General features: G+C 39.6%; 1 protein-coding gene across 1 annotated transcript in view; it reads right to left on the reverse strand.

The window, feature by feature from the left end:
• RORB (RAR-related orphan receptor B) overlaps positions 1-24,437 on the reverse strand; it is a 139,733-nt gene that overhangs the window by 11,785 nt on the left and 103,511 nt on the right. Inside the window, exons 3-4 of the mRNA XM_010568590.1 lie at positions 19,605-19,746; positions 16,143-16,544 (exon numbers count right to left, since the gene is read on the reverse strand). Coding sequence (XP_010566892.1) covers positions 16,143-16,544; positions 19,605-19,746 — 544 coding nt within the window. The remainder of the gene's footprint in view (positions 1-16,142; positions 16,545-19,604; positions 19,747-24,437) is intronic.

The following is a 24,437-nucleotide window of genomic DNA, read 5'->3' on the forward strand; positions in this document are numbered from 1 at the left end:
AAATTGCAGCCTTAGAAACTATTGTGTAACATGGAATGCAGGATGCAAGGGGAAAAGGAAACATTCAGCGCTGTCCTGAGATCCTACTGAAACGAAGAGTAAACTTCTCAGGGGAGTATTTTAAAGTAGATCTTTGCCCTTTAAGCAACCTGAGTGGATTAAAAAGATTTTCACAAGAACTTCTAGCATGAATTCATTAGCACTGGAAATTGAAATGTCTTGATAAAACATGCTATAGAAATATGATGATTTCTTATTTTGCAGCTTTGAGATGTATATGTCTATATGAAGCTCAGTGCTTCAGCCTGAAGACATTGCTTAAGCTGAATACCTTTTAAACAACGGAGCAAAGTTGAAGTCACAGAACTGAACTGAAGCCCTTGTGGCAGAACTGTCATTTCGCAGGAAACATGTTTGTCAAAAAAGGAAAGGACATTGAAAATGCATTAGCCAAACCTGAGCATGGGAATTAGAAAGAACTAGGAATGTCATAATTTACTCATTCACATCCTCAGCCGTTTGCATACAGCAGGTGTATCTGGTGCTTGGAGTCCCAAAAGAAGCCTGTTTCTTTGGCCAAATTTTGACTGAATTTAAAAACACCAGCAAGATGGAAAGCTGAAAAATGAATGTAAACATGCATATGCTCCCTGCAAACACTGCCATAGCAGTGTTATTTAAAGGAAAGATGCCTGCGCTACTTTCACAGTTAATAAGCTGAGACTCAGTGGAAAGGTGCTGAAAAAAACCACAAAAGAGTTCCAGGTTTTTGTAAGAACAATAAAACTTGCTCAATTCAATCTTTACAGGTATCTCTTTAAAGGTCAACACTGTCTTTAGGTTTTCTAATGGAAGAATTGACTCAAGCATAAAGATAACTAAAAGTTATCAGTATATTAGTGAGTACAGGAATCTATCCATTGGTTTTTTATGGAAGGTTGGATGCAAGTCTTAACCCATGATGGTAAGCTGTTGCCTTTCATAGTAAAAACCTTACAGATAAATGGGCATGTTCGAATAAAGGGATGATGAATTCAAATAGATTTTTTTTAAAGGATCAACAAATTTTTATTTGCATTTGTCTAACCAAGAAAAGCAAGGAAACCCCACCTTCCTTAGAAAGATAAATTTCAGATGTTTACCCCCATATTGCTCTATTTAAAGTACAGTTTTAACATCATCTTTCTGGAAACATCCTTAGCCATGATAAACCTGACTGCAGAAATTAAGCTCAAGGTATAGGTTTTATCACTTATGTTCCCGGAAGGATTTAACCAGACAGAACTGAGGTGTGGGCAGAGGAACATTTAAGCCTTTTATTCTAAACGCCAGTGAAAGAAGTATGATTTCAACTTGCATGACAATTCCGCAGCCTGAATGGTGAAGGATTTTGCTCTCTACACCCATTGGCTGGCCTTTTTCTCTCTCGTGCTTCCTAGCCCAGCTCTCCTAGACTCCTCATTTGTTACAACAGCTGGGACTATTCACACTCTTGTCATAAAGAAAATGCTTACCATAAACACCTCAAATACTTTAATATTACTGCATAGAGATTTTGAATCAGGCAAGGTGACCTGATGACAACAATCTGATTTCACTGACCTCAAAATATACCTGATTAGCAGTTTTTACATTACTGCAAAGATCCTCAGCTCCACTCCTTTTCCTACCATTTATGTATTTACCTTAGGACCGAAGAGCTGACAAACTCTTCAGAGTTTTGTAGGGATGGCATTCTGTGCTTTACCCCCATACATCTTTCCCTTATGTACTTGGGCTTATGTTGAGCTGACATTAAAACCCATTTAGATGTGTGAAGGCCTAGGGCAATTGCAGCAAGCAGCAGCTCCGAATGCTGACATCCAGAGACGAATCAGGTGCAAGACAGACTTGAAACTCTTGGGCCGCAGGCTAGGCAAGGCTGAGTGTGTGATGGAAAGGGTACACTGGGTCTCAGGGGAGGAGGGGACTGCTCATTCATCATAAGCAGCAGAGGAGGTTGCTTGCTTACACTCAATGGTGGAGTCCCTGGAAGGAGCTTTGTGCAAATATAGCATTAAACTGGCTGTACAGAGCTGACGTGATGCAAAAAGTAAAAGAAGTATAAGCTTGTCTTGGCTTCTTAGATGGTCCAGCAATAGAAGATCCAATCCAGGCAGAGCAAAGAACATCACTTTCAAAGGGTTTCAAAGACCACAGCCTTTTTTCTGGTGTTTTCAGATTTTAGCATCTTTTTGCTAATGACGTTGGAATCAGTACACGTATCGGCAAATCCCATGCAGAAAGAAGTTCCTAAACCACTGGGAATAATGTACTGACATCTAATGTAAACCTGTCCCGTCACATGGCACAGGTACTGTGTTGTACCCAAAACATGATACTTTTCTGTGAGACCTGACAGCTCTGAAGCGCTGCCGGAAGCTGAATTCAACAAATTAATTCTTTTAGTAGAACAAGAAGGAAAGAGACGATGAGGAAAGAAAGCAAATGTTTTCATACAGCAAGAGGAGAGCTATTGCCTTGATGCAGAGGCTGTGACCTCAACTGTATGGAGGTACCCTGCTGGGGTGATGCTCAACAGCTATGTCCCTCCTGTTCTCCAGGCTAGAAGAGCCCACCACAGGTACTCCACACATCAAGTCTTGACTTTTGTTCATTTTGTTTTCAAAAATCTTGAGCCAGAGATTTCAAGGGTCCCCTTACACTGGGAAGTTGCATGGACAAGTTGCATGGACACAACTAGGAATCCTGTTTGGATGGGCTGCAAGGACTATAAAAGGCAACTCCATTTTAGTGACCTCAATGTGAACTGCATTTCTGCTTGAAATGTTGCCAGCCTCCATTTTACATAATTTACAGCAGGTTTGCAAGGTTTGCTTTATGAAAAGGAAAACAAAAGAGATGATGCTGGCCACTCAGGTGTGAGAATCAAAGTCTGCAACATTTTATTTTACAAGCACCAACTGCTGCAACTGTTGAGTGAAAATTAATAATTCCAACTGAAAGAATACTGAGCCTGCATGATAGTACACCACCAGCATTATAATAACTACAGTTCTAAACTGCAAGATTTATAAAGCTTATCTGTTATAGTATGTAAACACAAGTGTAGATTAGGTGCTTCATTCCTCCCCTTTTGTCTATATACTGGGTTTATTATATTAGGGCTATATCTCCTACCATGAATCATGATCACTTGGATACTACATGATACCATGGGGAATCTGAAAGCCACACCATATCTTGGTAGATTGATTCCATCTGGGAAACATGGCCCACAGAAAATGACATGTTCCCAGTGTCTGAATTCTAGAATGCACTGTGACATGGAACCATTTACATTAGATAGCTTGGCTCTAAATTTGAAGATTTCTTAATATTGGTACTTTGAAATTTTTCATGGAAAGCAGACACTTCTTGTAAAAATGCTATGTTTCATTAAAAAAAAAAATCTAGAAAAAGTATTTGCTTTCAGAGAGATAAACCAGAAGCAACATACTCAATCAAGAAAACAGTAACCAATATGAGGTCTTGAAAATCGGAAATACTCAAACAAGTTACATCCTGGAATGACCACTTACATTTCATTTCTGTCTTGCATATATCTGACTGGTTTTATATAATGGCCCACTATTCTAGCTGTAGAGTCTCGTCCATTCTTAGGGGTGACAATAAAACCTAGATATTTTTGGTTGGCGTGGCCCAAGAGTAGAAACCCGAGAGGTTGGGTTGGCCTCTGTGCCCTGCTATGGTGGGAATGCTGCCCTTCCTGTCACAGCAGCTTGGGTACTGCTGGTGGGGCCCTGAAAGGTGCCAGCTAGATGGAGACATAAATTAATTGGTATTTTGCAATGCAGCAGTGTAAAAAAAAAGTCAAATGCGTAGTAGGACATGTCCAGAAGAAGCTGAAAATTGTACGTCAGGAAGCTCAAGGATTATCTGTCAAAAAGATTTGTTCTCATTCAGAGAAAAAAATTGTGGGTTTCTTGAAAGAAATACTGTGTGTGTGTATGTAATTTTATGGTCTGTGATATGCAACTTGTGAGAAAAGATGACCTCAACACCTATGACTAGATGGAGCAACAAAAATGTAACAGAAAGATGTACACGTACTGAGGGTGAAACAGAGGCTGTACAACATGCAAGGGAGCATAGTAACAGAATAAATAAACATCTACAGAGTGTGCTCTTGGGCTTGTGGCTCGATGGTTAGAAATTAGACTGTTGAGGCCAATACCTGAAAGAGGCCACATGCAAATATTAATGGGAACTGTCCTGAAGCATAATGAGGGATCTCACTGGTGCTAACATAATTTAATGAAGCTATCAGGGAAGAGCAGCATCTGACAGGTGAAATGTGGAATAGGGAACATAGACAAGATATGGATGAGGATGACCGTGAGAGATCAAGGCTGTTTTAGCAAAAGAAATGACTTTGAAATTTGTCTGGGCCTACCTAAAGCTACAAGGAGAACAAAAAGACTTGATTCTGTGAGGATGGCCCAATGAACAGTGAAGTAAGCTATACCACAACTAGTGCAACAGACCCGTCCTGGTTTCCTACAGACATGTCAAATATTGCTTGCCATTCCCTCTCTGATCTCCCATCCCCTGTGTTTGGCTGGGTAAGAGGCACCATGAACATGTACGAGGGGCTGGTCTGCTCAAACTGACTGGCCAGCAGGCACTGCCTTTTGGGGTGAACATGGGCCTGGGTCATGGCTTCTGCCTTTCCCTAAGGTTGTCTGTCTCCTTCACCAGCTGAATAGACTCTTTTCCAAAGCTTGTGGAAACCCAAGTGGCTGAGACTTCTGCTTCCCTTCATTGAAGCTGGACAGTAGCTAAAGCAGTGTTGGATGGTCCTGATGGAAGGACGGGGTCCAGAGAGCAAGACTGCAAAAGCCTCATTCCATCAGCAAAACAGGCCAAAGCCATATGTTGGAAGGGAAGAGCAACAGTGCACAAGCTATACACAGCTCACATAAACCTAGGACTATACCTCACAACTTCCAGAACAGCAGATGACCTTTTCTGTTTCCAGTTTTGGCTACTCTGCTGGGCTCTTTTTTTTTTTCCCTTTCCCTTTTTTTCCCTCTACTGTAATTTCTTATTTTAGATTTCAGTAGACACCTCACAAAAGGCACTCTCCAAAGGTTGAGATAGCTCAAACATGTATTGCACCAGTGGGTTAGGAGCTGCTTAAATCATAAGTACATACAGAAAACTGAACATTGCAACCTAGATAGTATAAATCAGCATAGCACAGACTTGCAGGGTTCTGTCATCAGCTGATGAGTCAGTCCTGCCTTTTCCAGACATTTCCTTGTAATATTTGGAGATCTCAAACTACAATACTGAGGAAAAACTCCAACTTGGGGTCAAGTACAATGCTGGTGGGGATGGGCGTAATAACTACATGGACTGCACAAAACATTCACCAGCTGTGAATTTGGCCTGCTAAGTGGAAATTATCCACAGTACTCGGCAGTGTCTGTTTCCTACAGGCTCTTTAGTTCTTTCATTTGTCTCTCTTTTCTCAGGAGAGGCTAGTTTTTCTCAGCATTCCCTTCTTTTGCACTGGGAACTGAAGAACTTTGAAGTGTGTCTCCTAAAACACTGATAATCATCCTCAATTAAAATGAATAATGAATTTTTAATTTGCCACTTACCCTTAGGATCCAGTTGAGTAGCTAAGAGCTCATCTCAGCTTATATCCTAAGTTGAGCTCTCGCAGGGATCCACTTTGAATTAATGCTGCAGTAACACCACAGCTTTGGCTGGCTGCTGTAAGCATGCATATCGGTTTGTGCAACTATCAAAACTCCAGCTAGACCTTCTAAATAAAATCTCCATTCTAGGACCCAAAATAATGCCAAGCTAGTATCAGATCAACACTTTTCTGTACCCTAATTCAAGGGTATTATGACTGCAAAATGAAAAGTTTTGTAAACCGGTTTCATTACACAGATTACCTCAGTAAAATTTTAGACAGTAGTAGAGGCAGTGACACAGGGAATAAAGAAAAAGTATGCCTTGTGGTTGCTGTCAAACATGAATAATAGGTCCCGTTTTTTTTAAATGAACTGGCTGAAAAGTCTGAACTTTTTTGCAGAAAAGCAGGAACACTTTTTCCTAAAAGTGGTTACATAAAGCTCATCCTATTTTTCGTCTGTCCCTGGCATTCTCAATGTCATAATGCACAAAAGATTTCCCTTTCAAAAACTGCTATAGATAGACCAGCAAGTTTCATAACCCCCATTTGTTTAATAAATTTGTAACACTACACAATATGCAGCCTAGGAAGATGATATGAAACATTAAAACACTCATATGAGACTGGAAGTGCTTGAATTTAGTACAGGAATAACCCTCCCTTGTGTTCAAGTTACTGAATACTTACTGTCAGGAACAGATTGCACATTGAGGCAATGTTATGTGTGTGAATTCTGTATTTCCTCTCTCTCCCTTCAAAATAAATCAGAGTGTGATTTGCGTTTCAAAGAAATGTTAATAAATTACAAGAAACGACAATACAATTGAATGAAGTCCTAATCTGGAGGAACCTAGAGGATGGACCCAGAGTTCTGTTAAATCCTAGAGGATCTTTATAAATGCTTAAAGGTCTCCACTTAATACTTTTCCTGGGTCTCAGCCAATTTAGTAAAAAACGTATATTTTGTACTAATTAGAAATCATTTAGCTGGCAGCAAAACCACTAACCAAGGCAATAGCTGGAGCTTATGGGACATGGACTCTACAGGCACTGTATAATTTCACAAATTTATTGAGATGAGCTGTTTCCTAACTTCTTCCAGTATAGCTTACACAAGGAGAACTTTATATTAAAATTGAGACTGTTCCAAAACAAGCATGTGGTTTCATTTATTACAATTAAGGAAACATTGCTTGGAGTGGACATTGTTCACTATGAAACGTAGAAATATGCATGGAACAATTGGCATATTAAGGGTTTTAAACTAGAGTTGGAAGGGTTTGTCCTGTCATAGTCTGCAAAAGACTGGGAGAGGTTAGACATACGTTTTAGCACTTCTTTCACTGCCATAGGCTTACATTTAGCTTTTTGTAAAAATTTTAAGCAACCTAGGTATAGAAATGCTTTAAAAAGTAATGATAAAACATTCTACGATGGTTCTATTTTCCTGTAGTGTGGCAACTGAGTTGGATCAAAGTGGTGTCAGTGTATAGTGTCAGAAAGTAAAACAATTTGGTTATCATAAGCAATGCCAGAGATTTCACTGATCAAGAGAAAAAAATGTCAATGCAGTCAAAAAGGAACACAAGACAGTGCTCCATGCCTTAATATCTTGCATTAACTATTCCAATTTACATGTGACACTCATCCCTGCAAGACTACTGCACTATAAAAACTGCTGTGGTCTCATAATCAATTTCAGCATTTGTCTGAGCCCTATGTCCTGTTGCATTGCATTTTTCCACTAAATGCATTTGTGTTCGTCTCCTGTGTGTTTCACACTAACCTTTTCTCATATCTTTTCACCCTTGTATAAAAGTATTGTCACTGTTCTGTGAAATAAAGTATCAAAACTGAATGGACTGAAGGAAGACATCACTACTTATAGAGCTGAGAACAACATCACAAACTGCATAACAAGCAGAATTACAGTATTCTCAAGAATAAGGTAGAAAGTAGTGAAAAGCATGAAGTAAGTGAAGAAATCTGCCAAACAAAAGGCACACAGTGTGAAAAAGTGAACTACGGCCTCGGGAAGTCAAACTTAGGATGTTGCATGTGTACTGGGAAAAAATTAATTGTAAAACCAAATTTCTGTTAGCTTCCTTGTGCCTGAGAATTAAAGAACAATTGAACAACGTTGTCCAGGGTGACAAAGAAATACAGTATGAACACCAGATTAAGCTCTCAGAAAGCACAAGCTAAGTATGCATATTGTTGGTGCTGAGTGCCCAGAAACAACATACGCAAATGCTAAGGACAGGGAGCATTGACAGTGAGATAAAGGGGTTGCTCTGATGACGATGTAAGCAACATATCACTACTAATTCAAACCACACCAATTTTTGCAGATAGTGTGCCACTTCCATATACTACAGTGTTTCCAAAACCATCACTGCCTTGCCCTCTTGATTCTCATCTGCAATGCTGTGTTTGCCTCCTCACAGGTTGTGTGTGAGACGCAACCCTGCAAGGCAACAGTTTTCACATGTCCCAGGCTCTCTATGCTCTGGCACCTGCTCTGGCCTTCTCACTTTGACGGTTTCTTGCAGAAAGCCAGTTACCATTTCTTCTGCTGTTGTCATTGCTGCTCTGAAGCATATGATAAGGAATCAGTCAAATGGCTATTCCTATGACCGGCAGCAACAGCATGCCTCAGTACTTGTTATACCATTAGCTTTACATTGATCTTTTTGTGTGATTTCTAATCTGACAATATTCACAGCACAGTGCTATTCCTGAGAAGATTGTCATGATATATGGTAATATATGGGATGTATGATATGCTATTTTACATATTTTGACTGCTACAAATGGTTGCTTTCTAACTGCTTTTTGGATTCTCAAGAGAATGAACATATTTTGTCAAGTTTGGTTATACAAGAAAATATTCATATCTTTTGAGAAAAGGAGGAATTTTATATACTTGCTTTAATGGATTAGAAATGTACCAACTTTAGAGAACTATATTATCATGCTTTAGAAATGTAAGCTTTAGAAAAGATTGTTTTTAATACCATTTAATGCATGTTTTTAATTAATTTGTAAAACAATTTGAAAAGTAAGTAAAACAGAACAAAAGGTCACAAAATATTCCCCATCCTCAATGCCAGTTAAAAGATGTAACTGATTTCATTAATTTCATTGCTTAATCCAGCTGCTTATATTGTTCAAATAGTTATAACCACAGTTAAGACGGGACCTCATTGTCTTGGGTACTGCAGAAAAACAGTCAGTAGAAAATCTTTGTTTCTTGAAAATATGCATCTGTGAAGAGAACTCTTGATTATATTCCCACTTGCCACATATCCCCACAATAAATTTAAAGAGCAATATTTCAAATGGCATTTTCTGTAGCATTTATAATGCGTGGTCTGTAGTGTGATCAAACCCCAGCTAGGAACACTGCCAATGGTCATCGTTCGTGAAATTACTGTGACGTTACTAGTTGGCCTGCATTTGACATATGAATTGGCTTAACTGAAAGAGAAGTCAAATTGCTTTCAGAAATAGCCAAAAAGCTTTATAATTTGCAGGAAAACCCAGTCTGAGGTATACTTTTAGGCTATCTAATCTACTGCTTTTTCAAATAGTTTTTGATTAATTGCTTTACTGTATAAATTTGCACTAGAGTTAGTAAAAAGGCACATTGCGTCGTGCTTATTGAACTGTGATAATTTGTGTTAAGCGTAGTGAAGCAGGACTGCCAGAACCAACACACAACTGATCCAAAGTCCACTGCGGTTACTGTGAGGCAGTGGATACTTGGTGATTTGAAAATCACAGGGTGAAAAAACTGGTGTTTAAATATAGTACATTCTAGAGAATAGTCTTTATTTTCTAAATCTACATGAAGAGTTATAACATGAACTCTGCCCTCCCTAAGTCTTCTTAAATCCGTAAGTGCTAAAATATGCACTTAGTAGAAGATAACAACGTAATCAGTTATTTATGAACGTTTGGATCATTCAGACTACCAGGTTGGGCAAGATACACTCACTAAAGCCTTTATGTAAATCTGCAATTAGGCTGGTTTTGATCTAAATTTACAAATAAAGAGAGATTACTAATTTGAAGGTAGGAAGAGATAGAACTAGAATATTTTACAAACTTTCAAATACATTATATTTTTCCCAACATTTCTACCAAATTCTTTGTTGATTTTATTGATTAAATTTATTTCTAAATATAAGCTTTAAAAAATCAGAATCTACAATCACAAAAAAGCACCATTCCAGCATCAGTTCAGCTAGAATGCTTCAGCATCATAATGCTCTAATTTATTCTTCCACTTTTCTTTCCATTCTTTATGAAGTTGAAGCATTTCCTTACTGAGCAACGCTGTCAAATTAGTTTAAATCTTGCCATTCTCTGTTCTCGAGTGTACGGAAAGGGGAAAAAAATTAATTAGTTAAAAAAAATAGCAGAAGTTCTAAGTTTTGTCACATGAACTGAAATGAGTACAGAACTGAAATATTAATTTATTCTGATTGTCACCTTTAAGTAGGTAATGACGGTAAGATACAGTGCCCTAAGGGTATCTGCGCAGAAATGCACATGCTGCACATTTTTAATCGCTCACTAGATGGCAACATTGCTCTGCTGAAATACAGCTGTAAGGCTGTAGGCCCCTGTCCTGCACAATTTGGCTATCACCTTGGTAGGAGGCATATTAAACTATGGCTTAGAAAAAGAGGTGAAGAAACATTACACAGGACTACAGTCACAAACTCATCATTTCTGCTTCACTGTGTGGTGGGCGGTGGCCTTGTAAAGGGAACATCAACACAGATGTTAATGTCACCTTAGGTATGGGTTTTAGTTAGAGTTCATTGCGAGTGTCATGGTCCCTACAGTGTCCCTTCAAATAACATCTAACTAACCAATACATGTTCAGCAAGCTGTCCGTTAAGACTTGATTTGGCACAAAGAACAAATCCTGGAGATACAGAGAATAATAATAAAAAATGCTTATGTTGGAGAAGTGCTTCTGCAACCTTCAACAGGAAGGCACAGCGTACTTTTTAAGACATGAGCCTGATGCATATATTGCATATGCAACATAGAGTGCTGTGGACATCCTTAAACAGTATAGGCAGGGAGGAATAACCTATATTCTTCCAAAGTTAATGGCAAGATTTCTACTGAAAGGAGAAAGGTGTGGGTCTGGCTTTCAAATATATCCTCAGTAGAGGAGTTGAGAATGTTCCCACATGAAGATCTCCTCTTAGGATGGGATAGTGAATGACCTAAATGCTAAGCTCCTGCTTGTATGATATTGCAGCAATGGAAATAAATTTAATAACTTTACAGTATACGAAGTTGTTCAGTGTAGGTCCTGAGATGAATGTATTAACCCAGCTAAATTGAGGCTTATGTATGTACAGGGTGTCATTTGCAGTTAACCAGCGGGGCTTTTCTTTTACATACCCATCCTGTGCCAGTCTTTAAAACATTTTGAAGGTTTTGCTTTAGTGTCATTTTCCAGTCAATGGGTCAGGGTCAAAAGAGCTGTGCGTTACAGTGGGTTTGGTGAGTAGGGCCTGTGATGCCTCCTCCAGTTCTCACCATGTGGCTGCCCTAGTCAGCGGTTGCCCACCTTAAGATACACACAGCAGAGCAGGGTCAGAGGGGCTGGGGAAAAGGATGATCAAGCCCAAGCCTATCAACCTTATTTACTATTTGACTTTAATTTTAGTAGAAATGTAAGCTCTCCAAGCCATTGGGTACCTTCAAATAGCACTGAAGAAAAGCCATGTAGATATACATAACACTTTTTTTCTGTAATTATAGAGGCTAGGCTATGTGACCTCCTGCATGCTCTAGTGATGCCTTATTGACTACCTAAACACATACAGCTATAGGGCACTCTTCAATCTGAACTGGAGTGAACCCTTAATCAGTCTGTTTTCTCCACAACAGTATTCACTAATAATTTTTTCTCATCTTTAAGAAATCATAGGCTGGTAATCTCAATTGCAGTCAAGGCAGGGAAACCTTTTCATTAACTTTTACAGACCAAGATCTGAGCCACATATTTTGTGAGGAAGATGCAATGCTTAGCTCAGTGACAGATAATATTATGCACATATATTTAAACAAGATGGTCTTTAATTTGACCAAGTCTAAAAATAAGCCTTTAATACCTGCTAATTTAAAATGACACTTGGAAGAAAGCATTGCCATCCCTCTATGGACCTACCAGGGTCAGGAAACAGAGCTTCCTTCTCTCTTTAGGATTTCCCATGCACCATCTGACTTCTGTGACTCTCTCTGCAAGGATAAAGCTGTTTTGCAAATGACCAAATTCTCGCTTTTGACACGATGAGCAGATTTCACCCCACTGTTTGAGTTCCCACTGCAGCACGAGGAATCTCTGCCTTCCCAGATGTGCAGATGGCATGGTGGTCAGGGAGAAATAGGGCCGTGCCGTGGGGTCCCTGGCAGCATGCACCCTCAGGGTGTCTCCTGTGCTGGCAACACTGCTGGCTGGCTGGACACACCTGGGTCATGCTACCCGTGAACAGCAGGATAGGCAGAGAAAGAGCCTGCCCAACTCATCTGGTTGCTGCATCTGATCTACTTCGTGCTCTGCCCACCTAGCTACAAATCCAGATAAAGTCTCCAATAAGATGCTTTAAGTACAAAAATACCTCCTTTAAAAGAAAAAGGAGCTGGCCTGGAAAAGCAGCTGATAACAAGCTGAGGCTCTGCTCCTGTATGCTTATTTACAGGCTTTGACTGATTTCTTTATGCTTTGAGTTTCTTTTTCTAACAGGAACTGGAATACTGACTGGGGCACAGTTCTGCCTAATGGGGAACTACCTGGTTTTATTCAGCTTGTCACCATTGTAAGCTCTGGCAGTTACATGATAAATTTGTGTCTGTATCTGAAATTGCTCTTTCTTATATTTAGCCCCGTCTTCCATAAGAAACATTACCTATCCTGTTTCTCATAGCGATCAGAAAATATGCAGTTGTACCCTGGACTACTCAACTCATTTGGAGGAATATACTAGTACCAAATACATGTGAAGGAGTCCTATAAAACTTTAATTGGTCAGCATCTCTTTCTCCTACACCTATTTACTGGTACAGAATTTAGAGATACTAGTAAGCATGCAACACAGGATAAGCTGTATTTTGCTTCCTGTGCCATTCTAATACTATGTTTTGAAACATTTGCTGTGTAAAATTTTAAATTTCAAAACTGTTAAGCTGAATCTATTTCTGCTACAAAGTCTACTGCAGATGAAGGTATGTTCAGGAAAAAGAGCAATATCACATTCAAATTAAAGGAAAGATCTGTTAAAGATCAAAGTAGGCCTGACCATTCCGATTCCTTTTTGGTGGAATTAGAAAATTAACATGTGAAGAAAACAATGTAAATCATGTGTAAATTATGTCATAGAGTGTCTTAGAAAATATTTTTATAACTGAATCAAACTGACAGGGAAAGTAAGACTTGTTATTTGGATTTTTCAGAGAACCTTACTGTTGGATAGCAAGCAAAAAGTAAATACTAAAGTAATTTATGCAATTGCAGCAAGTTGTTTAGTCAGGTGCTGCAGGGACCATTGTTAGAACTTGTTTTACAAGCATTTAACATTTTCATTAATAATTTGAAAGAGAAGGTTCATAACATGCTAATTAAATGAAGAGATAATTCTAAATTGAAAGAAGTCACAAAGCATCAGTGAGGACTGAGACATAATGTAATAGGATTGAAAAGGTTAGAAAAATAAGAAAGAGAAAAGGCGATTCAGGTTTAGAAAAGTGCGGTCAGAGGAATCTTATAAAAACTGCCCTGTACAGGAGAGAAGTGAGTGAGAAACAAGCAAAGCAGTAACACTGAAGGAATAAGTGAACTAGATATTAGCTGGCATGTGATGCGGAAGCTGCAAAGACTACTTTGATTCTGGGCTGTCTGTGAAGAAGTCTGTCCCTTTGAGAGCTTACAGCAACTTTTAGGTGCTCAAGGATGGAAGGAGCCTCACGCATTCATTTATGAGGAAAAAATTAATAGCGTTCCAATCAAGACCAGACAAATGGCAAGTGAGGTTGTGCTTAAAAAAATACATGTATTTGAAGAATATAAAGACCAGAAGAAAACTAAGACTGGAAATTTGAATGTGGTAGAAAGTCTTCAGTGGGGAAAAGAACTAACATCGTCTGGGATACATAAAGCAACAGTTCAGTGTATCACTAGACAAGGTAGTATAAAGAAATTTCTATCAGGCATGAGGATCAATGCAGTATAGCTTTTCCACCTCCTATATATTCTCTATGATTTCATTAACAGTTAAGGCAGTAACTTCTATTTAACATGAGTTGAGCTTTTTCCTAAATCTCACTGGAGTGAGTAAGATACATTGCTGCAGTGAAATTTAAGCACACTCTAATATGAAATCAATGCATCCCAGTACTTAAGAGTTTTCCTGCTTTGACTGCAAGACTGCAGCTTTACAGATGGTCCAACAATCCACTGCAGCATTAAGAGGCATTTTCTGTTTGTTTTCAAACACTGAAAATATAATTTGCCTGTGCACTAATCCCAATACTTTATAGTACATCTCTTCCATTTTTTCAGTTGTGTCAGCTGATCCGTTGTACTACATTATCTCTCACTAACACCCTTACCTCTCTGCTGTACATGCCACAAATGACATACAGCAGTGCTTGAGTAAAATCCTAGCAATTTAGGAGCCCCAGTTCCAATTTCAAAAGGAAGAGAGGTAAATCCCAGCACCTGAATTTTGCTGTCAGCTCAGAGACAGGCCCTTTGCTATGTCCCGGTCCCTGTGCTCTGGGGTCTTCCCCACTTTCTGTGCTCACCTCTGTAACTGAGCACAAACCCTAATTCATGGACTGTCAGAATTGTCATATTTCTGGTACCTCCTCTGGGAGGTCAGTCTCTCCAGGAACATTTCCTTTGGTAGAGGGTGCTGCAGTGAAACAGCTCTTATGACTGTTTAAATTGTCTCTCAGCTGGAGTACTGCGAACCACTGTTGCAGGACTGAGGTTTGCACAAGCCACATGTGAGTAATACTCATATGGCCACAAGAGCCAAGAAGGCAGCTGGAGCAGATGTACCTCACTAATCCTCTGTACTGCTATGCTCTGGGTGTAAGACTTCACTGTACAGCAGCCTAGGGCAAATGTGATAACAAAACATGTCCCGCTAAACAGAGTGGCAGAAAAGCATAACTTTCTCCTCCACAATTCACAGTTAAGCACACAATTTGTTACACAGCTTCCTGCACATGAGCATCCATGGGTAGAAAACATGCTACAGATTCTAGCTGTACTTTCATTTTTTTTATCAGACAGTAACTACTACATACACCCTTTCTGCAATATATATCAAGCGCATGCCACATCTCCAGGCCCCTCAGTAGGTCTGAGTACACACATAAATTTGCACATCTCAGTGTACCTCCATGAGGCAGCAAGGCCACGCCAGAACTATAGACAGGTTTTATGATGTGACATTAATTAATTTGTTATGGGTGCTCTTGAATACCATCCTTTTTCTTTTTTCCTCCTTCTTCTTTCTTTTTAATTAAATTCCATTAATGAAGTGTTACCCTTTGATTATATTCTGAACCACGACTGACTCAGCATACTTTACTTGTTGAGGTGGGAAGTACCTAATTAGGATGCCAATCTTCTTTCATGTTATTTCTTTATAATAGAAGTAGTACTTCCAGTTGCATTGGAGAGGTATGACTAGAGGCAGTAGATGAACAGAAATCCTCCTTAGAGAAGGAACACTGTTAGCTGTTGCCTTTCAAACCATCTCATCTCACAGAGAGGTCTCTTTGCTACTTTTCAAAGAAGAAATCAAGGGACAGGTTCTCCAAGGCATTCAAGCAGCAGAGCAAGGGTATCCATTCAACTACATTCAGAATTTGTGCACCTCACAAATTCAGTGAACCTGCTCTGCATGTACATCCATGCACCAGCAGTAGCGAGCTGGTGCTTTTTGATAATAAATACCCTAGAATTAGCTGCCATGGGGATTCTGGGTGTTGACAAGAATATGGATGGCTGGCTGAAGAGATCATTTAACCCTGCTAGTAATGAGCTCATTTGAAACAAGCTCCCCACTACTAATTATCACTTGGTTCTGATTGATTTATTACCTACTTTGATGCTCCTATTTCATAAACAGAACATGAACTGCTGAGTTTAGGAAACTGCATAATTTTCAGATTTTCGTAAAAACAGAACTGCCTTGATATTGTGTCAATACTGCCAGACTGTCTTTCTTTCCTTTGCTCCCTGTATGTGTGCACATATACATGTGTGAACATGTGATTATTGTGTACCTGTGTATGGAATGCCTATATAATATTTTAATACAGACAATATTGCAATCTAGCTTATATATACACATTACACTAGAGCAATAAGAATTTTCCTTACCTATTTCAGTCATGGATATCCCCGGAGCTAATTGCCCATTGTTGAAAGAGCTATAGGTAAACAAGTTTGGTACAGAGGTGAGGTCATAGATAGGTTCCTGCTTTATCTGTTTGATTCCAGTCATGTCTAACCCAGACTGGTCTGGGGAAGGCTGGGCAGAATCCACGTTATAGTAACCCTCAGACTTCGGCAGGTCAATGATGTGCCCATTTGAGTAGGTGCTGCCAGTTTCGTTATTCAGGTTGCTCAAGCCATTGCTGATGCTGTTGCTGTAAACCCTGGCGAGGGCTTCTGCCTCACCGCTCTGCTGCTGCCTTTGTTCCTGCAGTCGCTGCTGGTGCTTCTGCACTTCAGCATACAAGCTATCCCTCTGCTTTTTGGACATTCTTCCAAACTTCACAGCTGAAAAGCAAAGCACAATGCAAACCGTTGTTGTCTTTCATTTTTTCTTGATTATCCTCAACCCCACCACTCTTGACATTTACTTTCAGCATTACTTTATCTGTGGAAACTTGTCTTTTTCTGTGGAAATTAGAGAGGATGCAAAGCTTTACACCATATGCATCTCACAAAGGAAAAAGTATTGTGTGCTTGGATTTACAAGGTGACGACAATGACTCCTATTTGACAGGAGGGCCTCAGTCAAGCAGCTCACTTCCCGCTGTGAATATTAAAAAGCCCATGCATCCTTTTATATCTCTGTGTTCACTGAACAACAACCCAGAGCTGTATGAAATGTACAGTCTGTAGATTCATATCCCATGTGATTTACCAACTTTCCACAAACCTTTAAACAGTGCACTAACAGGATTAGTACTCTGGATTAAAACAAGCCCTAAAGCCTTATTATCTCATCCTTTCAATGGGGTGTTATCTTCACACTTTTTAAAAAAAAATCTTACCGGTTAGAGTTAGAACCTAGAGGAAAATAACAGATTTGAAGGTAAATAGCACAAATGAATGTCATCTTTTCCACAGAGGGAAGACTCAGGGATTTACACAATCAATTTACATAATCTCCATGCACAAATCCATGCATTCCTTCTGATGAGAAAGGGAGGAAAACACCAGAGTGCAAACCACTCTCCCCAGGAACAGGGTTCATTACACTGAGATTGAAATTTTCAAAAATGATAGGCTTGATTGCTGTGGAACTAGGAGGAGTTCTAAATCCACAGACTGCATATACAGTGGGTCATGGCTGATTATCTTCCCCCATCCCCCCTGCCCCATCTTTCTATAATTTCTGGCTTTCTACTGGGCTAGATCCTGGGATCTCAGAGCAGACATAGTTGTTAATTGTGCTCCAAAACTGATGAAGGATACATTCAGCATAATTTATCAGAGCACAGATAAGATGATGTTGCTCTGGAAATACTAATTTCTACATATTATAAGGTGTATTTTCCAATGCTGAGTATTTCCTGTCCATCTGTAATTGGAATCAATTCAGAATCATCACATTTATTAGCACAGGATGGGCTTGGCTCTCATTTTTGCTACCCTATAGTTCAGCTATAACCCTCGAGAAGAGTCTGAGCCTACACATGTGGATGAATGTGAAAATCTTCAGTCGGGACAAAGAATAGAAAAGGAATAGTGTAATATGAAAAGGCAGTGCCACAACACCAAGGAGATGGCAGCCTCTTCAATTTATTTGCACTTTTTTACGCTAAGATTTTTTTTTTTTCTTGTTGCCATCGTCAGATTACTTGCAGCCCTTCACACAGCCTGCAAGCTACCTCACAAGAACACAGTCCATGGTGCACTGCACTCCCTTACAGACAATATACAGTGACTGTATTTTGAAAAATGCAACTGTGTATTTTCTTCAAATTTAGGGCCTCAGTAATAAAAACAAACACCCACTGTTTATTCTCATTATATATTCATTAATTGGATTCTCCAGCTGCTGTCAATTAGCATCCTGCCTCTGCGTGATAAAAATGAATCTGTTACATGGCTGAGAGGTAAAAATCACATTCAATTTCTCTGTTAAAAAAATATATACAGCGTATTTTAGACTTGCAAGAGCTCTTAATATTATTAGGTATAAACACCCTTACATAAACAATGAGAGAAGAAAGCAATACTGTCAGAAGAATTGCTCCCTTTGTCTGTATGCAGTGGTCCCTGAATTATAGGTTGGGAAGACAGTGCTGTCAGTCTCATTAAAATGCCCCTGTGATACCTCAAATCATTGGAAGATATTACTCTTAGGAGGAAAGCATGTGCTGTTAAATTACTGAAATGTTACTACTTTAATCTCCTCCGGGAAGAATCGGGAGCTAAGGCATCAAGTAAGCTGCATCCTTGGACCAAAAAGAGTTCAGGGATTAAAGGCTAGACTGAAAGGCCCCTTCCAGACTGGTGAGACTGGTGAGCAAATTGTTTCAGTGAGACATGAGACATGCTGAGGTAGGAAAAGACCTATTACAGTCCAAACTTAAAACAAGTTTATAAGCTGTGGACCATATAAAGAGATAGGTCTTTCAATAACATCTCCATCAATGACTGTTAATTTCAAATGACACATTTTGTGTAAACTTTCTAAGACAGAAAATGCTGCCAGGCAATTGAAATTAATATAACCTGCCTTCAAAAATAAAACATTTTCTTATACTTCCTGACTGTTTAAAACGTGTCTGTGAGCTGGAAACCCCCAGGAAACTGAAGAAAGCAGTGGTGCCTGGGGCAGGTTGGCTGTGGGCAGCCTTGCCCAAACCTCCCACTGCCCGCAGCTCTGGTGTGGTGCACATCCTCAGTCTGCAGATCATGGCTTGTCACACCACAGCTTGGAAGGTGGACTAGAGCTCTGCAAGGACCAAAGGATCCTGCTATTGGATACATTGTGGAGCTTTCCTCTGTCGTAGTGTCCATTTTCAGTGCTAAACTATGAAATGTTTCTTCTATAGACCCAGATGGGGACAGGGGGCAATGTACAGGTAAAAAAAAAATGGGTTTTTTTAGCAATGCACAATATTTGCTCAAGTGCTCTGAATGAAACAAAGAGAAACCCCTAATGCTATCAAGGTGTAAATTTCTTCTTAACTGCCTATTTACTGTCACAGACCTTTAGAGATCTCAAGGAAAGGGATGCTTTCACACATCAATATTTAAGATAAATATTAATGCCTAATATAAGAGGCTATCTAAACTGGAATATAAATCCAGCTCTTCAGAGGTGACCTTTTTGTGCTTTTGGTCAGAACAACACATCTCACTTCTGATTCTTTCTGTTCCAAACTAATACTGCTCTCCATTTCACAATTTCCCCACCCTCCCCATGAAAATAGCTTCCTTTGTTAACTGAATGACAAAGATTCGTGTCTCACAGTGTGTGCATTACAAAGCAAAGAGCTTCTTCTCTCTCTTTTTCCAGAAATCTACAGGGAGTTTAAGTCAGCAGTGAAGAAGAGTTTCAAAGGGTTTAGGCATGAAGCAGGAATCTTGACTCCTTACCATCTCGAGACATTCCCAGGGCAAGACATTTCTGCAGTCGGCAGTGTTGGCAACGATTTCTGTTGGTTCTGTCAATTAAACAGTTTCTCTGCCTTGGGCAGGAGTAGGAGGCATTGTTCTGCTGACTCCTCCGAAAGAATCCCTAGGGGCAAGAAAGCAAGAGAGACAGAGTATTACCATGTGCATATATGTGTGCACACACACACATGCACACACACAGAGAACCATGTACATGACTCCAATATACTCTTATTTAGTGCAATGCTACTTATGCTGTGGCTTTGCAGATGTGTTGGCCTTTTATAGTGAAATTAAAGAACATCTACTTATAACAAGGAGAACTGTGCTTTATTCTGCAGAGAATGTAATTCTACTTTGTTAAAACACAAACAATAATGTTACAGAATGCATTCTTATTGTGCAATAATGACTATGTATCATCGAATGCTTGCTCCTAATAGAGGAAAAGCTTGTCAGCATTTGTTAACAGATGACTTAAAAGTACTTGTTCTGACTGTTTTCTTCCTTTAATGAAAAGATTGGTAATAACCAGCACTGGCTATGCATAGCGTTAGAAGCTGAAATCTGCTGTTCATTTTAAGCTGGCAAATGTTGATCTGATCTGGAGGGACTATACACTTCAGGAGTGAAAAGTAATTCAAATTCAAGCATCACAAAAGCACTAGGATTTAATGACTGTATCAAGTAAAGCCAACACACAAAGAAGAAAGCAACACCTTTAGACACTACCATGAGAAAGTAATGACATTTTCCATTTCAATGGAATATAAGATTATCCATTTTATCTATGTAAAAATTTGTAGTTATTCTATCTCCTAGAGGTTTTTCTGGCCAGCTGTGGGCTATTTTGCTAAAGATCAGACGGCTAGAAGGAGAGTATTAACCCATACCTAATGCCTTACGAGCTCCTGGCTTCTATGAATGACAACGAGAGGTACCATTATGGCAAAGGTCACATGAAATGGCAGACGTGACAAGAGGAATGAAACCAGGGGGTGAGGATTATAGAGTGAAAGAGAGAGGAAGAAGGCATTTTATAATATTCTTTTCTTTACTGTAAAATAAAGGACAAGAGGAACAGCAATTCCAGAAAGAGACGAACAAAAGAAGTTCCTTGACCACTTTGGCATCTTTAGGTGTAGGCAGCTGGGATAGAGTTAATTTTTTTTCTAGGAGCTGGTATAGCATTATGTTTTGGATTTAGTGTAAGAATAATGTTGATAACACACCGGTGTTTTTAGTTGTTTCTAAGTAGCGTTCATACTAAGTCATGGATTTTTCAGCTTCTCATGCCCAGCCAGCAGGATGGCTGGAGGGCCACAAGAAGTTGGGAGGGGGCACAGCCAGGACAGCTGACTCAAACTGGCCAAAGGGGTATTACATACTATGTGACCTCATGTCCAGTATATAAACTGGGGGGAGCTCGCCAGGGGGGGCAGATTGCTGCTTGGGAACTAAATCGGCGTCAGTTGGTGGGTGGTGAGCAATTGCATTGTGCATCACTTGTTTTGTATATTCCAATTCTTTTATTACTATTATTACTATTTTCATATTTTTTTTTCTTCCTTTCTGCCCTATTAAACTGTTCTTATCTCAACCCACGAGTTTTACTTTTTTTTCCAATTCTCCTCTCCATCCCACTGGGTGGGGGGGAAGTGAGTGAGTGGCTGTGTGGTGCTTGGCTGCTGGCTGGGGTTAAACCATGACAGTGGGGTTGTGTGGTCGGAGAGCTGGAGGATAGCCTAGCCACTGCAGGAGGCCATAAAGAGAAAAAGGGCAGAAAGCATCATTACTGCAGTTACAGTAGTCACCAGAAGTGATGCCAAAGTGGTTGTGCCTTTCTGGACTGGTTTGCAAACAGCTCTGAATGGAGCCAAAATGCAAGAGGCGACTCCATTTATCAGTCAAAACCACTGTTATCTCTGCACAGGCTGACAGATGGTAATACTGAGCAATGGAAATTGCATCAGCCGTGCGTTTTGGGGGAATGAGAGTGGGGAATTAACAAGGTGACAGCATCACAGGGCTCAATTTGCTTGCTACAGGAAGTACCTGAATTCTCTCTCAAGTCCTCATGAACCCAATGAGGATGGTGTGGGGTATCAGTAACAACAGGTGACAGGCATGCTGTCACACCAAGGACACCAGCAGTGCTAGTTCCTGAGGTCAAGCTTAAAGAGGCTCACTTCATCCTGCCTGTGGTAGTTTTACCAGTGACTGTAATATATCTAAAGACAATTTAGTCTTAATTTAAACTTAATTTAACTTAATTTAAAGTTTCATGATTTGCACTTTTGAAAACATGGATGTCCTTTAAGGGAACTCTTAGAAAAAATCTGGTGGGGACTTATCTAATTCTGGCTGACCAAAACTTCCCTAAAACTATGGAGATTAGTTTAATTTAAGGCTAAATGGATGCTAACTGCAGACATTTCTACACTAATTGCTGAACTTTACAGACAATTTTGGTTTTGACTTGAAGAGGATTTTCTGGTTTAAAGGTTTAGATTTTAGCAGCTCCTATGTGGATATGGATTTGAGAGAACAAATGAATTAAGTTAAAAAACCCCACACAACCATCTAGCATTGACTATGACTTATCCTGTAGTGCTGTTTTTTCCCATTAAGGTTGATCTTATCTCAGGAGAATTTGTTTGCTCCTTCTTTGCCCCTCTCAGGAAAAAATCAAGGGTCACTAAATAAAATTAATCTACAGCAGGTAATTTATTTTTCCAAGGAGACTTTTGTACTCTCTTTCCCCTGCATAAGATCTAAATGTTGTCTTACAAAGTACAGACAATCTTTTAATTTCATTTTTTGGGGATCTTTACATAGTATTGGCTATATTTACTGAGAATAATTCCACTTGGGGGAAGGAAGATGCAGTTCATTACTAAGGAGCTATGGACTTAAAGACAGGTTTCCCAATATTCCCAACACTGACAACAAGTCTTTCTACATCTTGAACAAGTCACTTCATCCATCACCTACAGTCAGTCTGAGAAGGGAAACAGTCATGTGAACTACTGCCTAAAGCATAGCAAAAGAGTGGTAGCAAATACTTTGTTCGGGGGTAGGCAGGAGAGATGATAAAAGGCTTCTCAGCAAAAGAAGGAGCCACAGAGACAGATAGGGTGGAAACCTGTCTTCAGGTTTCACCATTTCCATGACGATAGTGACAGAGCCACCATTTTCTTCAATGGGTTCAGCAGGTTATTCAGCACATGCAGGCATGCACGCTAAACAGCAGTAATATTTATGATGCCCCTTAAGCACTTATAATATGCATTTGCAGTGGCATAGCTAATGTAGGGACGCAGAGTTAAAGGATTTCCTGTCCCTTGAAGTTTGTAGCCCTGCCACTGGCAGTACAATCCTTGGATGCTGTGTCCTGAAATGCTGGCACAATGTGTATGCATGTTTGTGGAGTGGTTCTTGCCTCTTTCTTCCACACATGGTCTCCCTCTTAATTAATTCAGATTTCTAATGCATGCAGAAAAAAAGAGCCAGAAATGGCCAGTTATTAGTATTCAGGCTGAGCAAATAGTTATTTAATTGCTGGGCAATGGAGAGCAGAGTTGCACTGCCCGAGACAGCACTTACGTTAAAAGAGAGCTCTGACAGACTGAGATGCCTCCCATAGGACCCAATGTGAAAACTGACATCTTTTTCCACAACAGGCTCACGAAACAAGATTAGACTAATTGATCTGATACTGCAAAACTGGCACAGAAACAATAGGGTTAAAACTGTTGTAAGTGGAAGAGAAGCTCTTTATCTCAATAAGCAGTCTACACATAGAGCTGAGGGGTATCATCTCCTCTTGAGGCACACACAAGGGCCAGCATTAACCCTAATCACATCTACAGGACACTATACCCCTAACTGCTCTGTGGGCACTGAATACTGAGACAAGATACTGCTTTTCTGCTTAAAGCATTTTTCTCCTGTAGCTTTTGCACCAATTTTGAAGCATCAAATCAATTAGTCTAATCCTGTTTCATGTGATCATCGTAAGAAGATGCTTATTTCTAGTCCAGTGCCACAATAAGACAATGACACACTGCGGGTTGTTCCAATTACAATTGTTAATACTTCTGAAAGAAATCTGATCTTTGCAAATATATTGCTTCTCAATGTGTTGGCATCAAAAACTTTCTTTTGGGAATGGGTGCCCCCAAATTGTCAGATTTTTCAGATGTTCTACAATTTTGTAAAGCATTAAGTAAATACAGACTTGCCATTTCACTCTACAAATATGCGCCCACTTTCAAATGCACCAGTTTGTTTCCACACAGAAGAAATCAGAGGAGCTGCTTCTCCATCTTTTCAATTTCACATTTACATTCAAACCTGAAATACCAACATGTAGTACGAAATTCTGGTTTTCCACGAGTAATGATATAATTCCTTAGATAATAAAATCACAGAGTTTTTTTAGGGTTGAAAACTGATGCCTTTCTTCTCTTGGCTTGGGGTCTGATTTGTGTTATTTGAACTAATGCTTGGGATAATATGTTAATATAACTAAGCAGCATGGAAGGGGGTTTTGCTCCCCCCCCTTTTTTTTTTAAACCTCCAATTCCCAGCAATTGCCCTGTGCTGGAGCCTATAAGGAAGAAGACAAAGGATTCTTTTACACTACTCATAATGTAAGGCATTTTTTCTTTTGGAGACTACAATTTGGCCTGCAGAGAACACAAAGGGGATAAAATAGGACCAAACTGACACCTGTAAGCTTTTGAGATGTTGAACTGAGATACCATGCCAACTTTTAATGTTACACAGATTGTATAGGAAACAAGATAAGAA

Source organism: Haliaeetus leucocephalus, unplaced genomic scaffold (assembly GCF_000737465.1).
Source record: "Haliaeetus leucocephalus isolate CR32 unplaced genomic scaffold, Haliaeetus_leucocephalus-4.0 Scaffold251, whole genome shotgun sequence".
NCBI lineage: Eukaryota > Metazoa > Chordata > Aves > Accipitriformes > Accipitridae > Haliaeetus > Haliaeetus leucocephalus.